Source organism: Apaloderma vittatum, unplaced genomic scaffold (genome assembly GCF_000703405.1).
Source record: "Apaloderma vittatum isolate BGI_N311 unplaced genomic scaffold, ASM70340v1 scaffold6935, whole genome shotgun sequence".
Classification (NCBI taxonomy): Eukaryota; Metazoa; Chordata; class Aves; order Trogoniformes; family Trogonidae; genus Apaloderma; species Apaloderma vittatum.
In genome coordinates this window covers 95,158-119,443 of record NW_009715420.1, presented here as the reverse complement: position 1 = coordinate 119,443, position 24,286 = coordinate 95,158, and the positions used below count along the sequence as shown (strand labels likewise).

At 38.9% G+C, this 24,286-nt stretch overlaps 1 protein-coding gene across 1 annotated transcript in view; it reads left to right on the top strand.

The window, feature by feature from the left end:
* Nucleotides 1–24,286, top strand: part of MCTP2 (multiple C2 domains, transmembrane 2) — a 108,777-nt gene that overhangs the window by 77,309 nt on the left and 7,182 nt on the right. Inside the window, exons 18-20 of the mRNA XM_009869135.1 lie at nt 10,099–10,221; nt 12,989–13,030; nt 23,547–23,656. Of these exons, the coding sequence (XP_009867437.1) occupies nt 10,099–10,221; nt 12,989–13,030; nt 23,547–23,656 (275 nt within the window). The remainder of the gene's footprint in view (nt 1–10,098; nt 10,222–12,988; nt 13,031–23,546; nt 23,657–24,286) is intronic.

Genomic DNA, 24,286 nt, shown 5'->3' with positions numbered 1-24,286 from the left:
GGATGAAAAAAGGTGAATGTTGCTCAGAAGGGAGAATCAGAGCTCAACCCCGGGAGAGTTTAGAAGATTTAATTTTCCTGCAATGAGTCCATGGTATTCTAGCATTGACAGTAGGGTAACTCTATTGTAACAGAGTGGAATTTGACCCATTTTTTAAAAAATGTCCATTCTTGTTTCACAGACAGATGTGAGTGTGTCTTGTGTTTCCCTGCAGCTCACACAACACATCAGGTTCTGCTGAACAGAGCCATCCTGTAGTTATTTTTTATGGTGGATCAGAAGCTTTTTAATTTGCGATAGTGTCTGTGTTTTTGCTAGTCTTGCAGCATCTAAATGTGTTGGTGTATATAATCCATTTCACACATATAAATGTAGAAATATGACCTATATAAATATACATATATTTAATGTCTCTTTTCTAGACTCTGAGCAGATGACTAATACAGCTGTTTAAAGGAGAAAAGGATTTTTTTTTCTTTCTTTTTTTTTTTTTTCCAAAAGCCCTCTTGGCTCTGAATCGGAAATTGAGGAGCAGAATTCATCAAGTGTATTCTGATCATTCTCACATGGGTAGTTCCTCCTTCCCTTCCTGTATAGCATGTTCCTTTGCACTGTTGCTATATTACATGAAATGTTTCATCTGTATATAAAAATTAAAAATTCAAACAAAAATCTGGCCCACATGAAGAACAGGCCCTTTGGGCATATGGTTCATTATGCATATTCGTTTAATTACTAAAACACTTGGGATGTCTCTACTGCCCTTGCTTTCAACTTGTAAAGTTGGATCTGTTCTGCAGCACAGACTATGTTGAACAGGCATGTGTCGTAAAGGACTTCAGTTTTCTCCTACTTAAAACTCTCTATATAATGTTCTTGGCTGGATTGTTAGAATTTACTGAATATTAGTTCAATCCGCTGCATCAGAGCAGCAGTTTGGGATCTCTTTTCCCTTAACACCTTCTCTAACCCCAAAAAGGCAAGTTTTACAGTGGTTGGTTCAGAGTTGTGGTTAGAGTCACAGGAATGTGAGACTAAGGATTTAGATTTCGGGCACATTCCCACAAAGCACCTGAAGTCGCACGTTGAAGCTGTATAACTTTTATTAGCTAGGAAGGGATTGCTGTGATGGTGTGACTTTAATTGATTTTCAGGGCAAACAGGTGGTGATGGTTTAGGCATCCCCTAGTCTCCTGCCATTCCTAATTTGGATCTGCACATATAATAGCTTTATTAAAATAAACAATCTTCTGGCTTTAGTTTTACCTGAACAGCTGCCTGAAATTGCAACCTTTTTTTTTTTTCTCTTTTTTTTCCCTCCTATCCTATTTTTTTTTCTGTTGCTGCTGTTATTTCTAGTTTACAATAGTAACATATTTAGGGTATAATTACAGCGAGTCTCCCAGTCATCTTCATGCATTTGTTCTGTAATACAGCAGTTCTGTCACACTGCAGATTATGAACCTGCTGAAATTGTTTAAGTATGGTGTAATCTCCCTCCCTGCTCCGGGTGTTCATTGTGGGACTCGAGTGTGGGGAGCGCCGACGTTCGGTTACGATCTCTGCTCTTCTCTTGGCTGTGGGAAATGGGTCTCGGGTAGATGAGGAGACATTCTGGGCTCTGGCACGAGGCTGTGCTGGGGAATCCCATGTACAGCATAAGGAAAGGAAATAATCTGAAATTCTTTGCCTGAAATGTTATCATCTTACTGCTTTCTTTGTGCTTTATAGGCGTTTTTTAGATTGCTGGTTTTGCGATCTGGGTTTAGTGGCATATTTTTTTTATTTTAAATTTTTAAAAATTAAATCCTTTTGCTCCTTCTGCTCTGTTTCAGTTTGGAAACATTTCTTTTGTACTAGAGGGTTTGGAAAAGAGCCTGCCAGACAGCTTTGCAGCATTAGTGTGTACAAGCATCTATTTCTTATTTGTGTGGGTTTACTGCAACCTGATTTTATTTTTTTTTTCCCATGCTGTAGATGGAGACTTGCAGGAAAGTAATCTTATGTGCGATCCTCATGCCACTGAACGTTGAATTAAATCTAATTAAGCATACTTGCTTTATTAGAGAGCCACTTTTCCTTTAGTATAATATAGCTCTAATATTCACTATAAATGTGAAGGAGGAAGTCATTAAAGTAGTTTAAACATATCGTTTATGCCTCCCATTTGCTACCAATTGTAATCCTGTGCTGAGAGCCCGAAGTTAACGAACACTTCCACCAAATTCTCTTTCCATTCACCGTACGATTACGTCACCATCTGACCCTCGCTGCTAATGTTTCTCACAATGTTAACAAATACGTCTCGAAAGTAAGTGGACATTTATCAGCTCAGCTAATGATAAATTTTTTCATGACCCTTTTAAGGTGTTCACCTTGTCCAGAATAAATAAAATTAACCTACGTTTTCCCCTCCTTTTAAATAGCACAGATATTTTTTTCTGACAGTTTTTGGAAGAATTATTTACTCTACGATCAGGCTTTTAACTTGCATAATGCCTGTCTTCCCTGCAAATAGATCATAACTTTCTGTGTGAGAGTGATTTCGAAACTATGACCCTGCTGATAAACAAACCAAAACATTGTAGATAAAAATGACCATTTAATTTAGCTACGGTATAAAACAACAGATTTCTTTTTTTTTTGGCATGCCACCCCCCTTTGTTTCAGGATCTTCCTCCATTGCCTTTGTCTGCAATAGTTACCCCCTTAGAAATAACATGCAGATTTATTCCCCTGACCCACTCCCAGCAGATTACCCCAAAAGATAGAAAACTGTTGTAATATTTTTTTCCCTGTTTTTTCAATTTTAAGCTTTATTGCTTGAGGGTCTTAACTGTATTTTACTTGGCACAGGAAATGTAAAATATGTTAGCTAAAAACATGAGGGAAAAATTAGACCAGTCAGCATGCTAGCAAACAGCTATTTCTTTTAGGCTGCAGACGCTGAAGGTTTTGATGTCTTTGACTCTAAAACTGTTGTACTTACATAAATATAGAACCCAAAACTTGCGGCTGTTGCAGTTGGTTTTCTCTTGATTAACCTCTTTTGGGGTTAGATATAAAGAGAAAGTAGCAGCCACAAGATAAGTGGGTAAAGGCACCCCGTTTAGCTCACAGTGGGCTGTTAGGTTTGGGGGTCAAAATATGTGTCTTAAAGGACAAAGATGACACCCCTAGGCACTCCCCCTTCTGCACTGAAAATTGTCATCCACACTGACCAGTCTTCGAATAGCTGGAATGCAATATTTAAATCTTATGTATAAACTGAACAGGTGACGAGCTCAGTGAAATAAACCTGAACCAAGCGGCTCTTCCCTGACCTCTCATTAAACAAAGATCTCCAAGGATCTCGTTTTTAATTTCCTAGGCTGGCTATTCCCATTAATGGAGATAAAATATTAAAAATGAAGGAAAACCGTCGCTTTCTAATTAGTTTGATTTTTATGTTGTTGTTTATCTCTTTCTGATTCCATGCATTGTTATAAAGAAAGAATAAATCCATTGAGTGTGTTAATAATGGCAAAAGTAATTCAGGATCACAGTGAGGACATTTTATAAACATCTTGAGCGTAGCTTCCCAGCCTTCCCTGATGAAGTTACCGACGGCAGTTGTCCCAAGAGGGTGGTGGAGAACAGATTGTAATATTGTCAACTCTTCTGATTTCCCTGTGACTTTTGCAGAATAACATGCTTTTTCTTAAAGTGCCATTTCTTAGACTCTGGTGATTGCACATGAATCACAGCTTTCATTTAAAACACAAATGAGTTTCTACTTCTTAGCAGCAGCGGAGAAAATGAGATCCCCCTGAAGAGTCTGAACCAGGCAGTGATAAAACAGGCCCTAACGAATATTGACTTAAACAGTATGAGACTTTTCATATGTTTGTTGGGGAGTATTTTTTCTGTTTGTTGTTTAATGCTTTATTTTGTTGGGTGTGCAGAATATTGGGGGTTTTTCTTTTCTTTTCAGATGTTCAAACCAGTGTTAAAATTGTGACCTTAGTGACCACAGTTTCCATCCTTTGAAGACTTTATCACTCCTTTGCCTTGTTGTACCCTCACACGTGATGTAAATTGCCAAGCACAAATTGGGCGTCTTGGTTTTTTTCCCCTCCCCTTAAGCTCACCCTGGGCCACTTTTTCAGTAAGTAGAGGTGGGACACATGGGTATGGCACCAGGACATGGCTTTGCAGCTGTGACATTTAGCCTACACAAACAACTGTGATGGGCAAATGTGATCATGCTGTTTCTGCTATTCAATGCATCTCCTTAAAAAAAAAATCAGGTAGATCTGCATGGTAGCAAATTGTACAAACATACCCTTTATTCTTATATCTCAATCCAGGGCAGTCATGCACATAGTACAGACTGAGTTATTTTGGCGCACACTTTGATCTTGTGTTTTGGCTTTGGGGTTTTTCTGTAGATTTTTTGGGTGCATCTTTGGTTTTAGAATCCAACTATTTTTGCACTTGCAACAGAGAGCTTGTGTAGAACAGCTAAGCTTTGTACCTGTGGTACACCCTTACAAAATTAGTAAGTTGTATGCTGATGTGTGGAGCAATGCAGAGATAATTTGTCATGTGGTATAAATATTTAAAGACCTCTGTTCCTTCAGGTCAATTTTGATTTTGGTCATCACTGTTCAATACAATACACGTTTCATACCGCTTTTGAGATGCTCTGCCTTCTTCTGCTGGGGACACAAAAAGCAAAGTGAATCTAAACCAAATAGGTTTCTTCCGACAGTACTGGTTTATTTAAGTATAATTTCTCTACCTGCCATATCTGTCGTTGTTGCATCATAATGAGGAACTGACCCTGCTTATAACTGACCCCTCCTTGAGCACCAGCTCAAGCTGGTCCTCAGCTGGCCTTGAAAGCATCAGCTGGTGAGAAAGCATCATATGGATGTGGGAAGGAGAGTATTTAGTAATAGCAATTCTGGAAATCATTTTTGGAAGAGAATCTGTTCTTAAAAAAAAAAAGAAAAAAAAATATAGTCTGTGGAAATACAGGCTACATGACTATCTCAACCTTCATTTGCCGTGCCCTGAGGTGGAGCTGTATTAGACTAATTTCCATAATTGTTCTAAGCTGCTGCTTTAATACTGTCATTAGTTCAATGCACAAGCAGCCCAAGAACACAAGCCTTGCTACTGCCCTGACGTCAGGCTGAGCCCACACTATATACCTTGATTTTTATTAGGGTGAGCTCAGCACCACTGTGTTCAAGTATCCGTGTTGCCCATATCTGGAAGTGATACCTCCATATATACAGATATAGATACACATATGCACAAGTGTACTGTTCTGTGTGAATGTGTTCATTCTCTCCTCTACTCTTTTACTGTCCCTTTCTAAGGGCAGGAATAAGTATCTGTCAGAAATAATTTGTTGTCGACAGGCTTATTGCCTCCAAGGGATTCGAGTGCCCTTTTGGGGAGCGGGTATCTTATGTTATTGGCTAATATCCTGTATTTTATTTGGGGCAGAGGGACTGAAAGCTTTTAAAAAAAAATCACAAAAAAAAAGAATATTTAGCTGCAGAAATTTCTTCATTTTTTATAGAGTCCATTTCTGCTTACATGGCAACTCAAGACTGCATAACCCAGAGATAAGCTAAAAATATGTAATTCCTTTCCCCTGTAAATAAAGGGGAGCACATTCTTTGTGTCTCACATCAAAATCAGTGTTTTGATTTAGTTCAAAACATAACTTGGACATTCATAGCAGTATCGGCTCAAATTTTTTTTCTTGACTTCAGGAATTGCACAGACTGTGTTTATGAATTGCAAGGAAACTTTTGACAAAGCTGTTAGTAGTTTAGAGTTCAGTTAAATTGTGTGTGGTTTTGAAACTTGGAGTTTCAAATAATATATTTCACAGCTCCACTGATGAGGCATTTCATTAGCACTGGAGCCTATACTGGCTGAGAAAATAACCTTTTACTATAGGTTCCTTGCATGCATTTAATCTCCTTCTACTTTTATTTTTTCCATCTGATGGGAAAAAAAAAAAAAATCCCATCATAGTTGTTTTCCAAGAATTATTGTGTCACATAACACAGCATCTTTTACTTCTCCACAAAGACTTAGGTAAAAAAGGGCCTGTTTTCTAGAGTTTAAAAAAATTATATAATTACCGTGTAGAAAAATTACACAGAAAATCCTATCTAATGCTAGGTTTCTAAATCTCTTAAAACTGTTCTATCCCATGACTGTGGGTTTGCTGGTGACAAATGTTTTATGGGCATACTTTAGTAGACACCCGTCTAAAATCTGTTCTTAATAGTCAGATCCTAAATTGGAACCAGAGGGGCAGAAAAACCAGATTTGAAACGTGTTTCTAAGGGTTTGTTTTTACTTTCAGTTGAGACTGCCTTCTCTCATCTTTTGTACTGCTGTCAAAAGGGCCGCTCTCATGGTTGTTCAAACTCCACGCTTCTTGACAGGAACAGTTGGACCCCTCTTCAATGATTTTCAGATGAAACAGCTTCCAAACCTCCAGAGCTTTAACTTGTAGTTATTAGGCCCTTTGAAATAGCAACACATTAATCAGCTGAAATCAAGTGGTCCTTTCTCCGAGGCTGTGATATTGCTGTTCTCTTCTAGGTAGAACTCTAGTCTAAATATTAGTTTCAAGAGCGCTTTTTTTTTTTTTTTTGCCCTCTAGATGTCTATCCCATTTTTGTTTCTATTTTGATCGTTGTTTTATAATGCTGTGAATTAAATTGCTTAGTTCTGTAACAGTCTTTTATACTCTTAAACTGCATTAAAATAAATAATGCAGAAAGCTAACTTCCACTTGTTTGACTTCTATTTTAGAAACTATCTACTGTTCTTTCAACTTCTCATGCACAGTGTGAAGCCCAGCAGAGAAGTTATCAATGATGTAATGGGTTATTTCTGACAGAACTTGGTCTAATGATGATGTGAAACACTGAAAAAACTGTGATCCGTTGATACGGAATCATCTGAAACAGGGGATTAGTTTGTGTCCCCGAATTCTGTAATATTGAGCAAGTGATCTGAACCTGCTAATGATTTCTCTTACCAGCCTATGTTTAGGAAAAAAACAGACTAGAGACTACAAGAAATCAAGACGATACTGTTCCTTGCAGTTGCCATTACTTACATTAGCAGCTGAACTGTTCTTGAGTTCTAGCAAAACACATCGCTGAGAAAATAATTTAGGGAGGGTAATGCAGGAGCTTCTTGCAGGCATAAGGTGTCACTGGCGAGAGAAAATAAATACATACATGATTGAGAACCTTGTAATTTGAGGAGTGGATGTCTGTCACAGGGCTGCTGATGCTGTACTCAGTGTCAGGGAGCTGCACAAGAGTTGATAAAATAGGACACAGTCCTGTTTGGGAACTGCTTTCAAAACCGATGCTGCAGAATGCTCAGAACACTGTTACAATGCAGAAAGACTTTCATTCGCATTATAAACACCCTCTGAACTTTTATTATGTACTGTGTGTTCACAGCAACCACTTCCCATACCTCCAAGGGTAAATAATTTCTGAATAGCTAAATCAATTTGTCTTGTGTCTGTGTTGTGTCACAGTAATGAAAGTTCCCTTTACTACAGCGGTAGCAGTAAAGCCGCTCTTCTTAAGTTGTGGGAGCTCTATCAAAGCATCCCTCTCTGAGTTATAACTCAGCAGCTGATTAACCAGTCAACATTAGAAGGGAATGACAGTGTGCCTCAGCTGTCAACTGAGACTACAGTGAGATTTTGTAATGAAGTTTTAAGTTTTATTTAAGGTCTGAAACTTAATAATACACAAAATGTACTGTTGGATCTAAAATCACCAAGGTCTTGATTTTGTATCTTGCCTAAATGACCTGTGATTGCAAGGTTGTATTATACTTACAACTGAGCAAAGTTATGTTCATATAGGATGGTGACAGATGCACTAAAATTGGTTCAAGTCCTGCAACTGAATGAATGAAGAGAGGTTCTTCAAGAGCTTCATTGACTCCTGTAGGACTCTGCCTAGCTGACTGCCAGTGGAGTCTTTTTGCTGCGTTAAGAGGAGACTTATGTTGCTCATACTCCAGGGAGATGATGTAAATGCAACCTCCTCCAACAGGCTGAAGCAAATGTTTTGAATTAATTCCTGGCAATACGGATTTCCATGGGGGAGTTTACATAAGAATGAGACGTATATTTGCATGTGCGTGTCTGTTTTTATCTATCTGTATGTACCTGAGACAGATATCTTTATAGATATGCACAATAACAGTTCTTTGTTCTTTAAAGTGACATTTGAATTAAGACAGATGCTGGTATCACCTTCACTTTGTCTTACAAAGCATGTAGAGATTCCTCCAAGGTAGTTGGAATTGCTTCAGGGTCAGGTTAGAACTTTACACCTATGTGACAGACTTTCTAGCTTGGAGTATCACAGTTTTTGAAGTCTTTATTAACTAAAGCCATGCAAGGCTCCTGGAAGACAGATCAAGGTCTGTGCCTTCTTCTCCGGGATTCTTGTATTTCTGTTGCCTTGCTTATATATGAAATGTGGCTGTTGGAATCATTATCACTTCTAACTTTTTAGTATGTGGAAAAGTAGGATCAAAAAGAGAGAGGAAAAAAAAATCAAACCCAAATCCTCTCCTATGTTCCTCTACTGAAAATCAATAGTATGGGGATATATTGTCTGGATGTCAGCCCATTTTATAAATGAATATATCTCAAAGAATGTTTTACTGGCCTACAAATGCCAAGAACACGATGACAGTCTAATTCCTTGCATAGCAACAGCTAACATAAAATCAGGTTCACTCTAGAAAATGCAACTGCTGTTTGGGCAGGGTTATGGATACAGTCATTGTTTCTTGGTTTATGTTTGGCCCCTGGTAGATATTAACTGGCCGTTTGTCTGATGTCAGACAAGTCTTTTTGTTTAAAAGTTACAACAGCTGCTGTTTTGTAGGGGTATAAATTCTCACTCTGCTGAATGCAGTGGGAAGAGCTTCTTTAGTACACTGTGGCTAGACTTTCAGGTCCATAACACAAAATACATTGCCATAAATAACCCATTCTGTACGTGCCAGCGTTGCCTTTATGTGTAGTGTCTGATGGGCCAAGGATGAAGGGCGATAGAGATTTAGCTTTCTGATCATCCATAGAGTGTTTCTCTCCATTGCAGTTTGAAATACATTAACTGGATCTGACTCATTTTCCCCTACCTGTATTACTCTAAAAATGTGATTCTTGTTTCTGATCATTCCGGGTCTTTTTAGGGGAAGAAAAATCAGATAAATGTGTTTTATGTCTTGTCTTTAAAGGAGACTATTTAAAATAGCTTCAAGTTACTACAGCATTAGGCAGTTCTTCTGGAAACACTATGTATGAGTAGAAAAGGAAATGGGATCACAACGTGCATTTTATGGCAGTTCTGGCTTTAGTTTATTAACTTTGCATTGCCGACCACTCCAAGTTTGCCGTCCGTTCAGGTATCATTGGTATTTGTAAGATAGGATTGCAATTTGGCTTGGAATCATTTTTCTAAAAATCCTAGATGCTTTTTAAATCCCCATCACATTATTTACGTGTTTTGCTGATCCAGTTTGCGGAGGAGAACTTAAAAATCTGGCATGTGGTTTGGCTATCAGTGGATTTCGTCAGATATCACTCCAAATGTACAAATTCTGGGCAGAGAGACTTCAAGGAACCAGTGAAATCAGAATGAGCTGTCCTGAAAAATGGCCAGGTTATGAGAATGGAGACCAGGTTTACTGGATCCCTTTGCAAAATAATGCATTACATGTAACCTGAAGCCTTGTCTTCTGGAAGGCAATAGTCCTTTCTCTCTGCTGCTGTTCCAAGAACTTAGGTGGATTGATGGTGAAGATTCTTGTGTTGATTATCCTCTGTAGAGTGACAAGGGAGCTGGAGGGCTCCTGCTACACAAAATAGAAAGAAAGCATGCTTCATGCACGGGTTTTCTTTGCCAAAATAATAATATGAATGAGGTTAACAGAGATTCAAGGATGACTGTACATAGAGATAATGACTGAAAGGCTGCCTCGTATCTCTTTCTCTTTAAACACTTCTATGTATACCCTTATTTCCCCCAGGTATTTGTGGTCACCGTCTGGAGTGTGGAACTGTACATGGTGCCCCTGGCTCTGCTCGTGCTCTTTGCGTACAACTTCTCCCTCATCACAACAGGGAAGGTCAACAACACTCAAGATGCCCAGGCAAGTAAAGTGGTAGTAACGTTTCTGGCAGCCCCAGCTTGAATTTGCCCTTGAGCAAAATGTCATGCTTTTTAATGGTATTAAACTGGTTGTGCTCAGCTAAATGGCTTTTTTATTTCAAAGTTACTGAAAAGAAACCTCAATCCTTTCAATTTTCATCATTTAATACAAGCAATAAACTATTCAGAGTAGTAGGAGAAGATAACGCGAGTGTGTGGGAGGGGGATTACACTTACTAGACAATTACAAACGTTTTAAACTAAGTTGAATTAAGAAAGACATACAAAGCGACAGGTTCCTAAAACCCATGCCCCTGCTTCTCTCACAGTCATGATTCACACAAGAGGGAAGTCAATAGAAGCTGAAAGAGAAGGTAGTTGTTTTTAAACCTTGTCCTATGATCTGAGACTTTAAGAAGCCCTTCAGGGTTTTTGAGTTGATCTGGGAGAAAAAAAGATTTAAACTCAAAACTAATTACATCTGTAGTAAAGTGCTGCTGTTGAGGTATGAAATGGTGTTTGATGTTGACCACTGTCTTTACTTACGTAACAGTTGTAATTACAGTTAAAAATGAGAGTAAATTCATGGACGTCCATTAATATTTTTCTTTCAAAAGTATATTAAATGCAGTAATGAATACAGGCTGAAGTAAACTTTCTTCTAAATGTTGATAAAAAGGTGATAGACATTTGTACCCATGAAGAATGCCTTTACCCAAATTAATCTAGTGGATTTTACACAAAGATATAGTATCTTAGAAAGCAAAAGGTCAATAGCTGGTTTATTAGTTTTCAGTGAGAAAAGTTGCTCCTAGTTCAGTTTTCATCCATTCCCAAGTGAAAAGATTGTTAGAAAATAGGGAAAGTTGGTTATTCAGACCAGGGCACAGACTTGATTTGAAAACAAATGGTAAAAGAAATGCTTTTCTCCAATTTATGCCAAGGTATTGTGTGTCTTCAGCTACTACTTTATTTTATCAAGAAAAGGAGAACTTCCCATATGGGAGAACCCTAGGCAGATAAGGTTTTTGTTTGTTTTTAATACAAAAGATGCTATAAAATAATAATAACTTTTCCAGAAAGAAATACACAGAGAAAACCTTCCAGCACCCATCACTCCTCCTGTGGTGAGTTTGTTGTGTGCTCAAGGGAGGAGTGTCACAGAAATCAGTAAAATGGAGCAGCATCCATTTAGATGGATACTACAAAAAGACTATATCTGAAAACAAGGGTTAATTGTAGTAATGCTACAGGAAGGTCCATCACAAAGTTGGCTCTTTTCCTGTGATGCAAGCAACGTGAGGCTGTGAAATTCGAGGGTGATTTTGCATAAGCCAAGTTACACATCTGCCTAAGTGCTTTGCAGGAGTGGGATCATATGGAACAAGTAGTCAAAGTGCCTTTAATATTACCTGATTCCTTTTTTATGTGTGTCTATGATTCTAACCATCTGTAGGTCAAAAATAGACAATCAGGTGCTACCCCTAGCCACATCTGTCCTGCAGATGAGAAAACGTTTTCTTCAGAGTAATGATGCTTTTTACATAGTCATTTATTTATTTATCACTTCTTCCGACCTTGGCTGTGTGTGTGCTGCCTTTTGGCTTTTGTGTGCCAGCACACACATTTCATGTGTGTAGAGGACTGAGAACAACAGGTTTTGCAAAAACATGCCGCAGATTCTCTCTGATTTCTGTACTGTAAAACGGGAATAACAGTATTAACCTTGTACGCATGGTCCAGTTGCCAGGAGGCCAAATTCATGAATATTGGTAAAATGGTTTATGATTTACAGATGGGAAGCATCTACAGAAATGCAAACCATGATCAGTGTTAATTCAGCTGCTTGGGGGATTCCGGAGCGCCAAAGAGTAAATCTGGATGTCTGAGCTCTCAATGCTTTCTGCATACTAGATGGAACTGCCTTTCTGAGGGAGGGGAAAAAAACATTAAAAAAATTTCTAGACCAAAACAAAAGCACTTAACCACCCCAAAAAAACCCCACAAATCCAAACCATCTTTTTATTGTGATTCTTCACATTCTTTGCATATTTGCTGTATTTACACTTGTAGTAATCCAATTCAAATATACGTATTTAATAACCAAGAAAAACTCAGAGGGCCCTGCTAAAGGCTCAACTTATTAAATACCTGAACTGAAAGCTATGCAATCCTAATTTCAAGCCTTAGCCAAGTTGTTTGTTTTCTCCCCTACCCATCAGCACAGAAGTTAAAGGGAGGAAATAATGCTGCATGGAAAGCTGTCTGTGATTTGTGAGGTTGATTAGGTTCATCCTAACATGGTTTCTAAAGTCTGATGTTTTGGTAATGGCGCTAAAGGAAGGGAGCCACCAGGTAGCAGTGAGGATGGAACAAGCTGAGTATAGAAGTCCTCAGCCTTGACATACTGGCTGGTCCATTTGTTAGACTGAGAACAAAGCTGTTTACAGACAGTAAAAGTTGGCAATGAATTTGATAGCTTGTTGCCCTCCAACTTCTGAACACGGACATTAATGCTTTATTTAGACCTAAAATTTGTATAGGGTATTGCAAGATTTGCTCACAATACCCCCCCCCACCAAAAAAAAAAGTCCTTGAATAGAAAACATTATTTCTGAAAGGTGAAAGTGGTGGGATTTTTTGATGACTTGCAATAGAAGTGGGACAAAACTGTGTAATGAAATGTTGTGGGAGTATCATAAGCTGTTTGAACATTGTCATTGAAACATGAATGTAATGTTTTGTAATATGGACATCTGCTTTTGCAGGAGCTTATGGGTTTGGATGAAGATGAGGATGAAGATGATAAGGTAAGTATACCTCACAAATGTGTAAGCTGGAACCAGAAGGAATGTGGAAGAGCACAAATCCACTATCCTATCTCCATGAGATCTTAATTTATAAATTGTATTAACTGGGAAAACAGTTGTTACCAGTTTGCTGATTGGCAAATTTGAAAATGTGAAAATATTGATGTGTGTAACATTCCATAATGGTGTTACCTACGCAAGACCTCAGAACATCAATTGAATCTGAGCAGTCCTCAGTTTGTGCTTGAAATCATAACAGGCACATGTTTACATACGTGCACTTAAAGGTATGTGTATGGGTGCACGAGGTGCAAAGACATGCACGAGGATGTGAAATCCCACATTGCTTCCATTTCGAGTGTTGGATGACATTCTCTGCTAATGGCTTTCCCAAAGGATTTGGCATTTCCTTTTCTGTAGGCCAGAATTGGTGTGATTTGTGGAGGATTGTTTAGAATTTTCTCAAGATTTCTTTCAGAGCCTGGGGAAAAAAAAAACAAAACGGTTTTAGTTCATCAGCTGAAATGTAGAAAGAATTGGAATTGGCAAGGCCTTTTTTTTTTTTATTTTACTGGAGTGTGCTTACTTGTTCTTCTCACTATGAAAAATTCATTGGATTTTTTTTCAATTTATCAAACCGCGGTGACAAATGATAAAAGGATTAGAGGGCATGACATATGAAGAAAGATTAAGAGAACTTAATGTATACAGCTTGAAAAAACATAAGTAAGTGAAGGAGGATCTGATAATCTATAAATACTTTAAAGTTAAAGGTGAAGAATTATTTAACGAGCAACAGCATGCAAAGGAACATTAGCTGTTAAGAAGAAAATGTTCACAAGGCAACGCGAAACTTTCAAATTGCATACTAAGTTAATGAGACTCTTCTTGAATATTATGTGTTTTAAGAGTGTTACAGTGGAATTGTTGATCATTGAGAAGTAAATCAATATCACAATTAGCAAGTGCACCTTAACTCTTCTCAGTCACAGGCACTAGAATTGAAGCTTAGCAGACTAATTGATAGGAATAGTTATTTAAATTTAACCTGCTCTTCTGTGGAGGTTATATTTTAATGAGCAACCAGAAATCTGTCAAAGTTATAAAGCGAACTTTAGACGATCTAGCTGAATTACGGGGTTTTTGCAACACACAATAATTGTTTAAATGTTCTAGTTTATAATTCACTCTCTGCATCATAAAATTGGCCAACTAAATGGACCAATGTCTGGAACTCATCAGAAGTTGCTAAATGAAAGATACATCTTTTTCAGATGAGTACTGTGTATCTCTAAAAGTTGATAATATCTATTTTGTGAATGTCCAAAGCTAGACACCTATAAATGTTGACTAAACATCTTATTTATGTGGTCCCTAAAGGTGTAACTTACTTGCTGGAACCAGTCCCATTTACTTTCTTCTTTTTTTTTAATATTATTCTTTTTCATTTGCACGTGCTGAGGTGAGGAGGAAGAAAAGTAAAAATACATTAAGTATGCATTAAATATGTATTTATTCCTCTGTTTCCTGTGCTGTGCAATAGATTCATTGCTGCAAAGTCAAAATATTCTAGGTTAGATTTACCCTAGATTTAACCCCAGTGACTTTGTTTCTCTGTATAAGTACAATTGCATCACTTAAATATGGATGTATTTACTTTGGATTTGTGTCCCTCACCCTCATGGAATAACTTCACTCTCATTCTCTGTCTTGGTTCTTTTAGCTAAGTATGCAGGTTTGGAAAAACTCCTGAGAATCAATGTTGATCTACTAATTGATGATTTGGCCCTACCATTTTGTAAGCAGCATTGCCCCGTGCCTGTTTTGTGCATCCACAGTGACTCTGAAATGTAGAGCTGGCAGCACTTGGTAAAGTTACTCCCTGTAGACGTCTCCAGCAGACTTTCTCATCAAGATAAACACTTTACAACCCAACATTACAACGCTAATAATTCATAACTTGTATTAATCGATATACTGGTGTTATGGGTTTATGGAATTCTGACACACAATTATCATCAGGAGACTTGCCAGCCATGCTGTCTGTCCCACGTCAAGTGCTGTGCAGTGTCGCCTTAATGTCTTTGTCCTGTCCTGGGTCTAACCCCTTTGCATCAGTGACGGACCATGCTTACACTCTGATGGCTTGCATCTTGAAGTACATTAGGTTGTTTAAAATGACTTTTCCAAGACTGAGGGTAGCCAATGCTCTCTAGGGTGTGTAAGAAAAATGTATTTTTATGACATTATCTCATGGCAATGTCAACATTTAAACAGACAAATATGCTTTCAAAAGGAGTCTGTGTAGGTTTGGGTTTTTTTCCCCTCTCCTAATACAAGAGCTCCTAAAGTTGAAATTTGCTAGTTGGATTGTGCTATAGGGGGTCACTATTTCTGTTTCCTATCATTGTCCTATATCGAAATACTCTCACACATCGCCTTTCTGGGTTCTGCTGCATGTTAGACATAACAAACCATGCTTCTGGGAATTGTAACACACCCTCTAAGAGCTGAACTGTTTACAAATTATAAATATACAGACGCTTAGTTCAAAAACCCAAGAGCAGATTAACTCCCTCCACCTAAACTATCTGTCTTAAATGACAGGGCTTAATTGCCAACTCCCCCTCTTTTTCCCCCTCTCCCCTCCCCAAATACCAGCGTGGAGGACTGTAAAAGATAAGAGAGCTCTGTCCCTTTGGCACAAGCTGTTCGGTGGATGAATGTCTTCTCGGATTTGTGCCATCTCGGACATGGAGTTCAGGCTGCGTTGTGTCAGCTCTGGGGTCTGTCAGGCTGTCTGAATAAGGATTGTTTTAAAATTACATCACCAAACCATCTTTCATCCGCCAGTAGAAAGGTATAGACAAGTTACATGCAGCTCCAATGTAAGTTGTCTGGTTGTGGATCATTTCTATTTATTTTACAGTTTTTCTTTTCTTATTTGGTGATGACTGTAGAGCTTCAAGAGCAGACAGTTACCCTGTTCAATGAGAGTATCATATTTTAGAGTCTTGGAGTTTTCTCATGATCTTTATTTGTCTGAATAAAAGTTTGCTTCTCCTCCAAAACAGACAAAACTTAAATTACTACTATTTCCAGGTCTAGTAACTGATACAAAAGAAAATCAGAGACAAATCTAAATTAACAATAATTCCTGTTTGCTTTTGTGTTTTGACTTTTTGATTTATTTTTTTTTTGGAGGGTTTCTGTCTGATGGTGAGCCAACATAGCCCTGCTTGCCTAATGGGATGTAATAGGGAAAGATCAGATGACACTTTGGCTTTAAGTCAAGTTATTTGGCAACTTCCAAGAAATGTTTAGTATCTTACACACTGGAAAAAAAGTGGGAAAAAATCCCAAGGAAGAAAAACCAATGTTTCTAATATAGGAAATAGTCTGTCAAAAATAGGTAGAAAAAATAGACAAAGTTTCATGAATGCAATTCAAAAAGACTCCAGCCGAACAAATTAAAGTCAAATTCATCCAGTAGCAAACAGCTGACATTTTCCATTTGAGTTAGATTCAGCATGTGGAAACCTTCCGTATGGATCTTATTTGTACGGGTGGATTACGATGAAAATTGCATTAATTTTCTCCACAGTAAAGGTCAATAATTGAAACATGAACCAAGAGTCTATTGTGTAAGATGTTATATCCCCATACTTAGGAAAGGTCATTCAAGACAATATCATCTCATTGTTTTCTTCTCTGGAAGTATAAATAATTTCATTAGTTTTTCTTTTTCTCTTGAATACAACAATTGCAGTATAATATTTCAACATCTCCCATTAAGATCGCTGAAGAGAAATGATGGTAATGACTTGAAAATACCCCATGATACGCATGGAGGCTAACAAGAGGCACTCACCTTCTCCACAAAATTATGGGCAGGATTGTGTCATAAAAAACCACACAAGTGTGTGTTTGTGTAGGCCTGGACTTCCTTAAAATGCCGTTCCTTTTTAATTGGCTCTTTGTGGCTTCTTGTTGTTTCATAATGAGTCTATGCACGGACCATGAATATGTTAGCAATGGAGAAGCCGAAGGGACAGATTCTGCTACTTGTCTGAGCTTTGCTTGATCCAAAGCTGGAGGATGGGACACATAATACAAGTTTCCAGATATCACTTAAGACACAGAGTTTCTGTAAGCTTCTTATTAACCTAATCAACTTCCGGTTAAGAGAGAATGCGGAGGTCGCTCTGGTTGTGCTTTAATGAACTGGAAGATAAATGGTCTGATGTTGTTTCTTATTTATACTGAAGAATTGTCTAGGCCTGCTCTTACCCATAAGCATCCCATCAGTTGGCACAACCCTTGTGTCTGCTTCATGACTCACCTATTCATAGGTTTAAGAGTGATGGGGGAGTTGAAAGGAGGGACTTGCAGAAGACTTTTAGATGTCCTGGGGACTGTGGTGTGGCTCTCCTTACATAGAAACCTGAGCAGCCCTATGGCAGTCTAAAATTCTCCCTCTTGCCCTGGAGGTAGGTAAGTAAATGCTGTAACTTCTCCAGATCTCTGGAGAATTATTAGGTAGCACTAGGCAGATCACTGGACCAAGCACATAAACCTCAGGGAGTTCTTTTCCCTTAAAAATTCCAACTAGGTAAAATGTTGTTAAAATTTATTTTGTATTGGCTAGACATATGAATAGGTCTATCTCCTTCTCCTTTACCCCAAATTGCCAAAGCTCGTTACCTAGATTATAGATGATGATCCAGTAGTTTAAGTCTAATCACCACGTGATTAGTTCTTAGTTCTCATGCGTATTTCCAGGAGAAAGCACTTATTTTGACCAAAGTTGTGCTCTTTTCCCTTCTCCTTTTAAATCAAAGACTACCGATGACTTTTAATCTCCGTTCAGGCTTCTTTCTTGTTGCTCCTTACGCACATGTTCCTCGCCTGAATGGTGTTTTACTCTGTTGTGACTACCACTATTGCTTTAAAACTTGTAGCAATGCCACCAGACTTTGGGTTACTTTACATGTCTATGAAATCGTGAGCAAGTACAGCAAACGCCTCTTAAACCCCCTCCATTTCACGCCTGTGCAGAGGGAAAAGCAACAGAGTTATGACCTAAGCCTCTCCACATAGGTTTTTTGGGGGGGTTGGGTTTAGGAGAGACACTTCTGCTGGTCCTCTGTGCACAGATGAAGTTTGTCTGACATAAGCAAAGAAAGTGTAAGCGTTGATGAACAAGGTGTGAAGTGGTCATCTTCTGCCTTTTAGCCAGTGGTCCCCCAGCCTTAGCTGTAGGATGATGTGCTATTGCTTTTAAAATGTGTCCTTTTAAGGTCGATGGTGCCCTCCTTTATAGCAATGTGAAGCGATTCTATTGGCTCTGGTGGAATTATTCCAGATTTCACACCTTTTCAACTGAGAGCATAAATTGACCCGTATGTGTTGCATTTCCTCTATTTGGTAATTATTTCAAGTACGCTCAGATTCGCTAAATTTCCACAGCCAGGCAGGCACATTTGCAGCATGGTGTTAATAAACAAAAAGATCCCGTGATGCACAGTTTCGGAACTGCACGAGGCAAATTGCTCAGAGTTTGGCAGCCGGCCTCTCCGGTCCTCCTGGAAGTGCTGAGAAGCCCTCCTTGATAGGCAGCAGGCATTGCAGCACCGGGCAAGGCAGTAGTGACTCAGCAAAGCATTTTGCCTGGCTTGTTTCAGCTGCCTTTGGCTCCCACCGAAGGCAGGACCGAGTTCAAGGTTGCTGTGGTGACTATTTTCAAAGCTCTGCCTGGAATTCATTTTAGCTACCAAGAGGCTGTCTGTCACTCCGTGGCTGCCACCTACTACAAGAGCTTCTTTCTGCTGCTAGACTGAAGCTGTGAGTGAAGTGTTCCCTGCAGACAATAGAGGCCAGCGGTCTGCTGTTTATACCCAATAAAATCTTTCTGGTTTCCAGAGTTCTTCGTCTACAAAGTATTTTGCCTTTAAGATCTTGTTTGGCACAAGTTTTGGGGAACACCGGTAAGGTCAGAGTTTTGTAGTCTAGCACAAAGCAAGCTGCAAGTTAAATACAACTTGGACTAAGTCTGCTTTTCTCTAAATAACTGCAGCATACGTGTTTTTTGTTGGTCTTTTTTAAAAATTCATTTATTTATAAAAACTCAGAATAATAGTGGAGCAAAAAGGCATGCATGCCTGAGCTTTTTTCCTTTCTTTCCCTTTTACATCAATCTTGTTCGTTGCTAATACATGGGGACTTCATGTCTGGTTCATGGGATAAATCCTAGTAAAACATTGCCCTAATAGGCTTGTAGCAACAGTGGCATAATGCGGTAGCTACTGTAAAAAAGCTAATCCTGAAAGTTAGGCCAGCCCAGGGTGAGGCAGACTAACTCTTTGAATTCCTGAAGATATGCAAGATTTTCATTCCTGACTGTTGCCTATATCCTGTTTTCTTCCTCCTTGTGCATTAATCCCTATTTATTTTTTTCTCCTCCTCTTTTCTTCATCCTTGCCCCCAAGTGTTCCTCAGCTTTATATATTAAGTTTCCATTGGCATGCCAAAAATCTACTGATGAATACCACTTGTTTGAAAGTCGCATATGAGATGTCTTTTTGTTGACAGTATTTTACATGAAATCCAAGTGAGCAAGTATTTAGAACTTGCTTGTGGCTTCAAGCTCAAGTTTTTAGTACATGCAATATTTGCAGTATATATCAGAAATACGTTTAGACAATAACATTAAAAATTGTTTACTCGTTTGGAGTGTTGCTTAGTGGTTTGGGTATATCCAGAGGATAAATATCTGAAGGGTGGATTTTAAAAAAATAGGGAACAGCTTTTTGTAAAGTTGGAAGTTATTAGTAGTTGAAACAAATAACCGTAAGAAGTTAAATCTCCACCATCTGAGCTTTCAGTTCAGTAATGGATGCTTTGCTAGAGCATAAGAAATAATCAGTGTTAGTAGGTCTTTGTTGCAGAGCAGACAGCTGATAATTTTGGCCTTCGGTCTTTTCCTCCATAGGTCTTAGGATTTTCCCTTGCAAGCCCAGCTCTGCCAGTTATAGCTCACCCGTCATGAACTGCCATGTTAATGCTGGAGATTTCCTCTCCTGGCCTGCTCTGTTTTTCACACACTTTTAAATTCTTTGGCACTGGAAGGACCTCAATTTTGTGGTAATGTGACAGTTCCTTTTGCAACTGTCCCTGAATGTCTGGGAGCAACATAACATCACAGGGAGGGGAAGAAGGATCACAGAGCTGTAGTAACACTTTGAGTGCGTTTACTTGTCCTATGTATTAACCGTTACATATTTCAGAAACAGAAGGATCTGGAACCACCTTTCGTTCAGTATGGCAGAGATCAGGTGTCTTCATTTATAAGCTTAAGTTGATGTACAGTAGCTGGACACAAAAGACTTAATTTCTGAATTTGCGGGGTGGTGTTGTTTTGGTGGTTTTTTTTGCTTTTTGTTTCTTCTCCTGACATGCTTAATCTCTTGTAAGACCCCTTTTGTGGTTTTGTTCAGGCAATTAATGTAGAAATGAAGGTTTCTTGAATCAGGATATGCGAGGAAGATTTGAAGTAACACACTGATTATATAATTAATTCTCAGTTGTAAATTCATTTTGATGGAGTTAATTCTTTCCCAGAGGCTGAAGACTAGTTTTGGTTCACCCACAGTGCTGTAATCAGCTAAGAAATAAGGATGACAAAGTCCTTGAAGGAATGGAAGTTTCACCACCAGTGTTAGGAAAAAGATGCCAGAAACAAGCAGGATATTTTATTTTTAATTCAAGATAAAGTATCTGACCTGTGATTTTTGAACCGTGGGTGTCCAAATCCTGTTTTCAAGCAGCATGATATATTGAGTCCAAAAGAAATAAAAAAGGAATGATACCTGAGGAAGATGGAGAAAAATTATCTGGGTGGTGGGACTTTGCACGGATGGGAAAGCATGTTTAGTGGTAGATGCAGTTAGGATTATTTTTTACATCTTCTACAAGCATGGTGATGTTCAAGTATAGCTTTCTGTACAACAATTGCCCATTTAGTAATAAATATGGACCAGTGACTGTCATCTCAAGGGAAGATGAACTTTCTTACTCCTTCCAACAGGGTTTGGTGAGGTGCTGACTGCAGAAAGCATAAACAACACTCCAAAACCTAAATAATTTGGAAAATCACGTTTGTTGCACTTCATTTGTCTGCTTCTCTCTTGCTTAACCGGTGACCTAATCATCCTGTAGATGTGTTTAGACTGCAGGTTTCCAGAACAAAACAGGGATAACAAAGAAAAGACGCTGACAAAATTCCAGGATTTTTCAGATGATTCTGCACATATATTGCAGCACGTACTGCAAGAGCAGTTGCTAGAGTATTTTACCCTTTAGCTGATTTCATTTACAAGGCTTTCTAATCCCAGTTTGTCTCTGATTTTTCCTTGGTTGGACATATTTTGTATTATAAATTGAAAATGCCATTGTCTAGGGGTGATTTTAGCATGCATACTAGTGAAGAATATTCTTGCCGTTGTCATTATATCCTAGGAACTGGTAGATTCTGTTTAATTTTCTTAGTCTGCTTGGTGGCTGCACCAGAAGTTATGTTGTATTGGTTGAAGTACGTTATCACCACATTTCTTAGCTCAATCGAAGACGTGTAAATGAAGTCAGCATGATGCAGATAGAGTTGGCAGATGATCTTCCTTGCAGCTCTGGGCAGCAAGAGTAGACTTGCCCTGGAATCTCACTTTAGATAAAGTGGTTTCTGTCTGAATTTGGATAGAGTGAAATACCCATTGGCTGGTTCTCCATGAACCACTCCCCAACTTCTACTCCTGAGTTTGGTGCAATAAAGACAAGTAGGCTAAGGGACCATTGTACAATTCCAGTGGGTGAATAGTTAAATATAATCTTAATGTGTCATTTACATTTGAGCCTAACAAGGTTATAACTGGAGTTCTGTGAAAATGACTTTTTGGTGCTATTTTCACATAAACTGACTATTTATTTATTTATTTTGTTCTGGGGTTATTTCACACCCCAAGGGTTTCATTTTTGTTGGTTGTTTTATTAATGTAAAAATACTCATTTTCACGCCGAAATGTGTGATTATTTAAAATGCTGCTTCTATTCATTGCGCACTCTCTTGCAACCTAAAGGCAAATATTCAAATGTCTGGAGCTTGATAACTCCATGGTGGTTTTGGCTGGCTTTTTTAAACTCAGAAATTGCTGCAAAGAGAAATGGGCAGTAAGTAATTCAAAGGGCTGCAAGAGCTGTGTTGTCACATCTGCCTCTCGGCATCCAAGGACGGTTCTTATGTTATTCCAGCATGCAATGATGTGGTCCCAGATGCACGCAAGCATCTCGCAGCACGGCAGTGCCAAGAGGCTGTAGCAATGAGCCTTCACCTCTTTGGCCCGGTGGGACTTTCTGTAGCCTCTGAACCTCTCTCCTATGTGGGGAAATAATGTGGGTCCACAACACAGAAGCAGAATTTGCAGCAGTGTTGATCCGAGTGGCTCTGGCTCTTCCTTACTCCCACACACCCCTTCTCTTGCCCCCGAAACTGAGCACCACAGAATGTAGATGCGTGTGTTTTACCAGCATCTCCACTCTCTGGACACTGACTGGTTAAAACACAGCTTAAAATGTCGTCTTCTTTTTTTTTTTTTTTTTTTCCCCTAAATTGGGCTGATTTTGGAGAGTCTAAATGTGATGTAAAATCAGTGTCCAGGGCTCTGCATTTTGTAATAAGTGAATGTTTTGCTGATTTCTTGCTAGAATATCTGCAACCACACCAATTTGCATGCCTGTATATGTGTTAGATTGCCAGCAAAGAAATGCTGAATGCTGATAATTGTACACTGATTTTCAAGGCTGATTTAAGTCATTTTGATTTTTAATTCATTCTGTGCATCCCTTTTATTTCTGCACATGTGTAGTAATGTCCTGTAATGTTGTTGCCTAAAATAAGCAGTAAGAAATGAAGTGAGATGGCTGCTGTAAAAGGAAAACGACATTTTTTTCCTTTGATTTTTTTTTTCCCCACCAGTAAAAGAATAGGTTCAAAAACCTGTTGCATTCACTATCTCGCTGCTAATTTATATACAGACACCAGCATGGCTGTTGGGAGACTACAAAGCTCAGAAAAGTGATACACAGAAGTTATGCATGAGAGTATTCTTGTTTTTGAGATGCGCTGAGCACCCAGAATTCCCATATAGGTCAGCTGGAGTATCTGGGTGCTCAGCATCTCTTCTGGTTTGGTGTGCAGCTGGGTTCCACAGGGAAAGCTTGGTTGAGATCCTGTAGTCAATTTGTGTTACAAGATGTAGAAACCTCTGCCCATGCTCTGAGGAAAAGGAAGAAAATACAAGGAACTATATGTCTTGGCCTTAACTGTATGTGATAAACCGAGGGGATGTGTTCTCTCCTTCCTTCAGTGAGCTCATGGTACTGGGAATATTAATTTCTTCACACAAACTTGTTAACAAATACTGAGTGTGTAAAACGTTTTGATTTTCCCTTTTCTTTGTGTTAGGAATCTGAGAAAAAGGGATTAATTGACAGAATTCACATGGTCCAAGAGATCATCATAGCTGTTCAAACCATCCTGGAAGAAATAGCATCATTTGGAGAGAGGATTAAAAAGTAAGTGATAAATTTTTTTTTGCTTAGCCATGATTTACGATGAAGCAGAGCCAGGAGGATTAAGGTGGAGTGACTTTCTTGCTCCAAAAATTACTGCACGGTGCAGCAGGAGAACCTAGCTGATCCTACCACCATTCCTTCTCCTCATGTGTTCCTTGACTCCAAAAATAGTTCCAAAGCATACAGAAGAGGAGAAGCTATGTGCTCTACTGATGTAGCCCTCACATTCACATGTTTGCCCAGGTTTCTGGTCCTGTCTGTCTGTCATGGATGTAGGGAGTCATGATGTGACACAAGGGAAAATATTGCTTGGAGATATGGACTCAGAAGTTATCAGGCATTTCTTTTAATTTCCTTCATGGAAGGTAGGTAGGAATTGATGGTGGATGTTGCTTTCCCTATGTCCTACTCACCCCAGCCCAGTCACAGGGATTACCATACAAATGAGGGAGCTGGGACTGTTTAGCCTGGAGAAGAGGAGACTCTGGGGGGACCTTCTCACTCTCTACACCTACCTGAAGGGAGGGTGTAGTCAGGTGGGGGTCGAGCTCTTCTCCCGCGCAACCAGTGACAGGACGAGGGGGCACGGCCTGAAGCTGCGTCAGGGGAGGTTTAGGCAGCCCTTCCTCA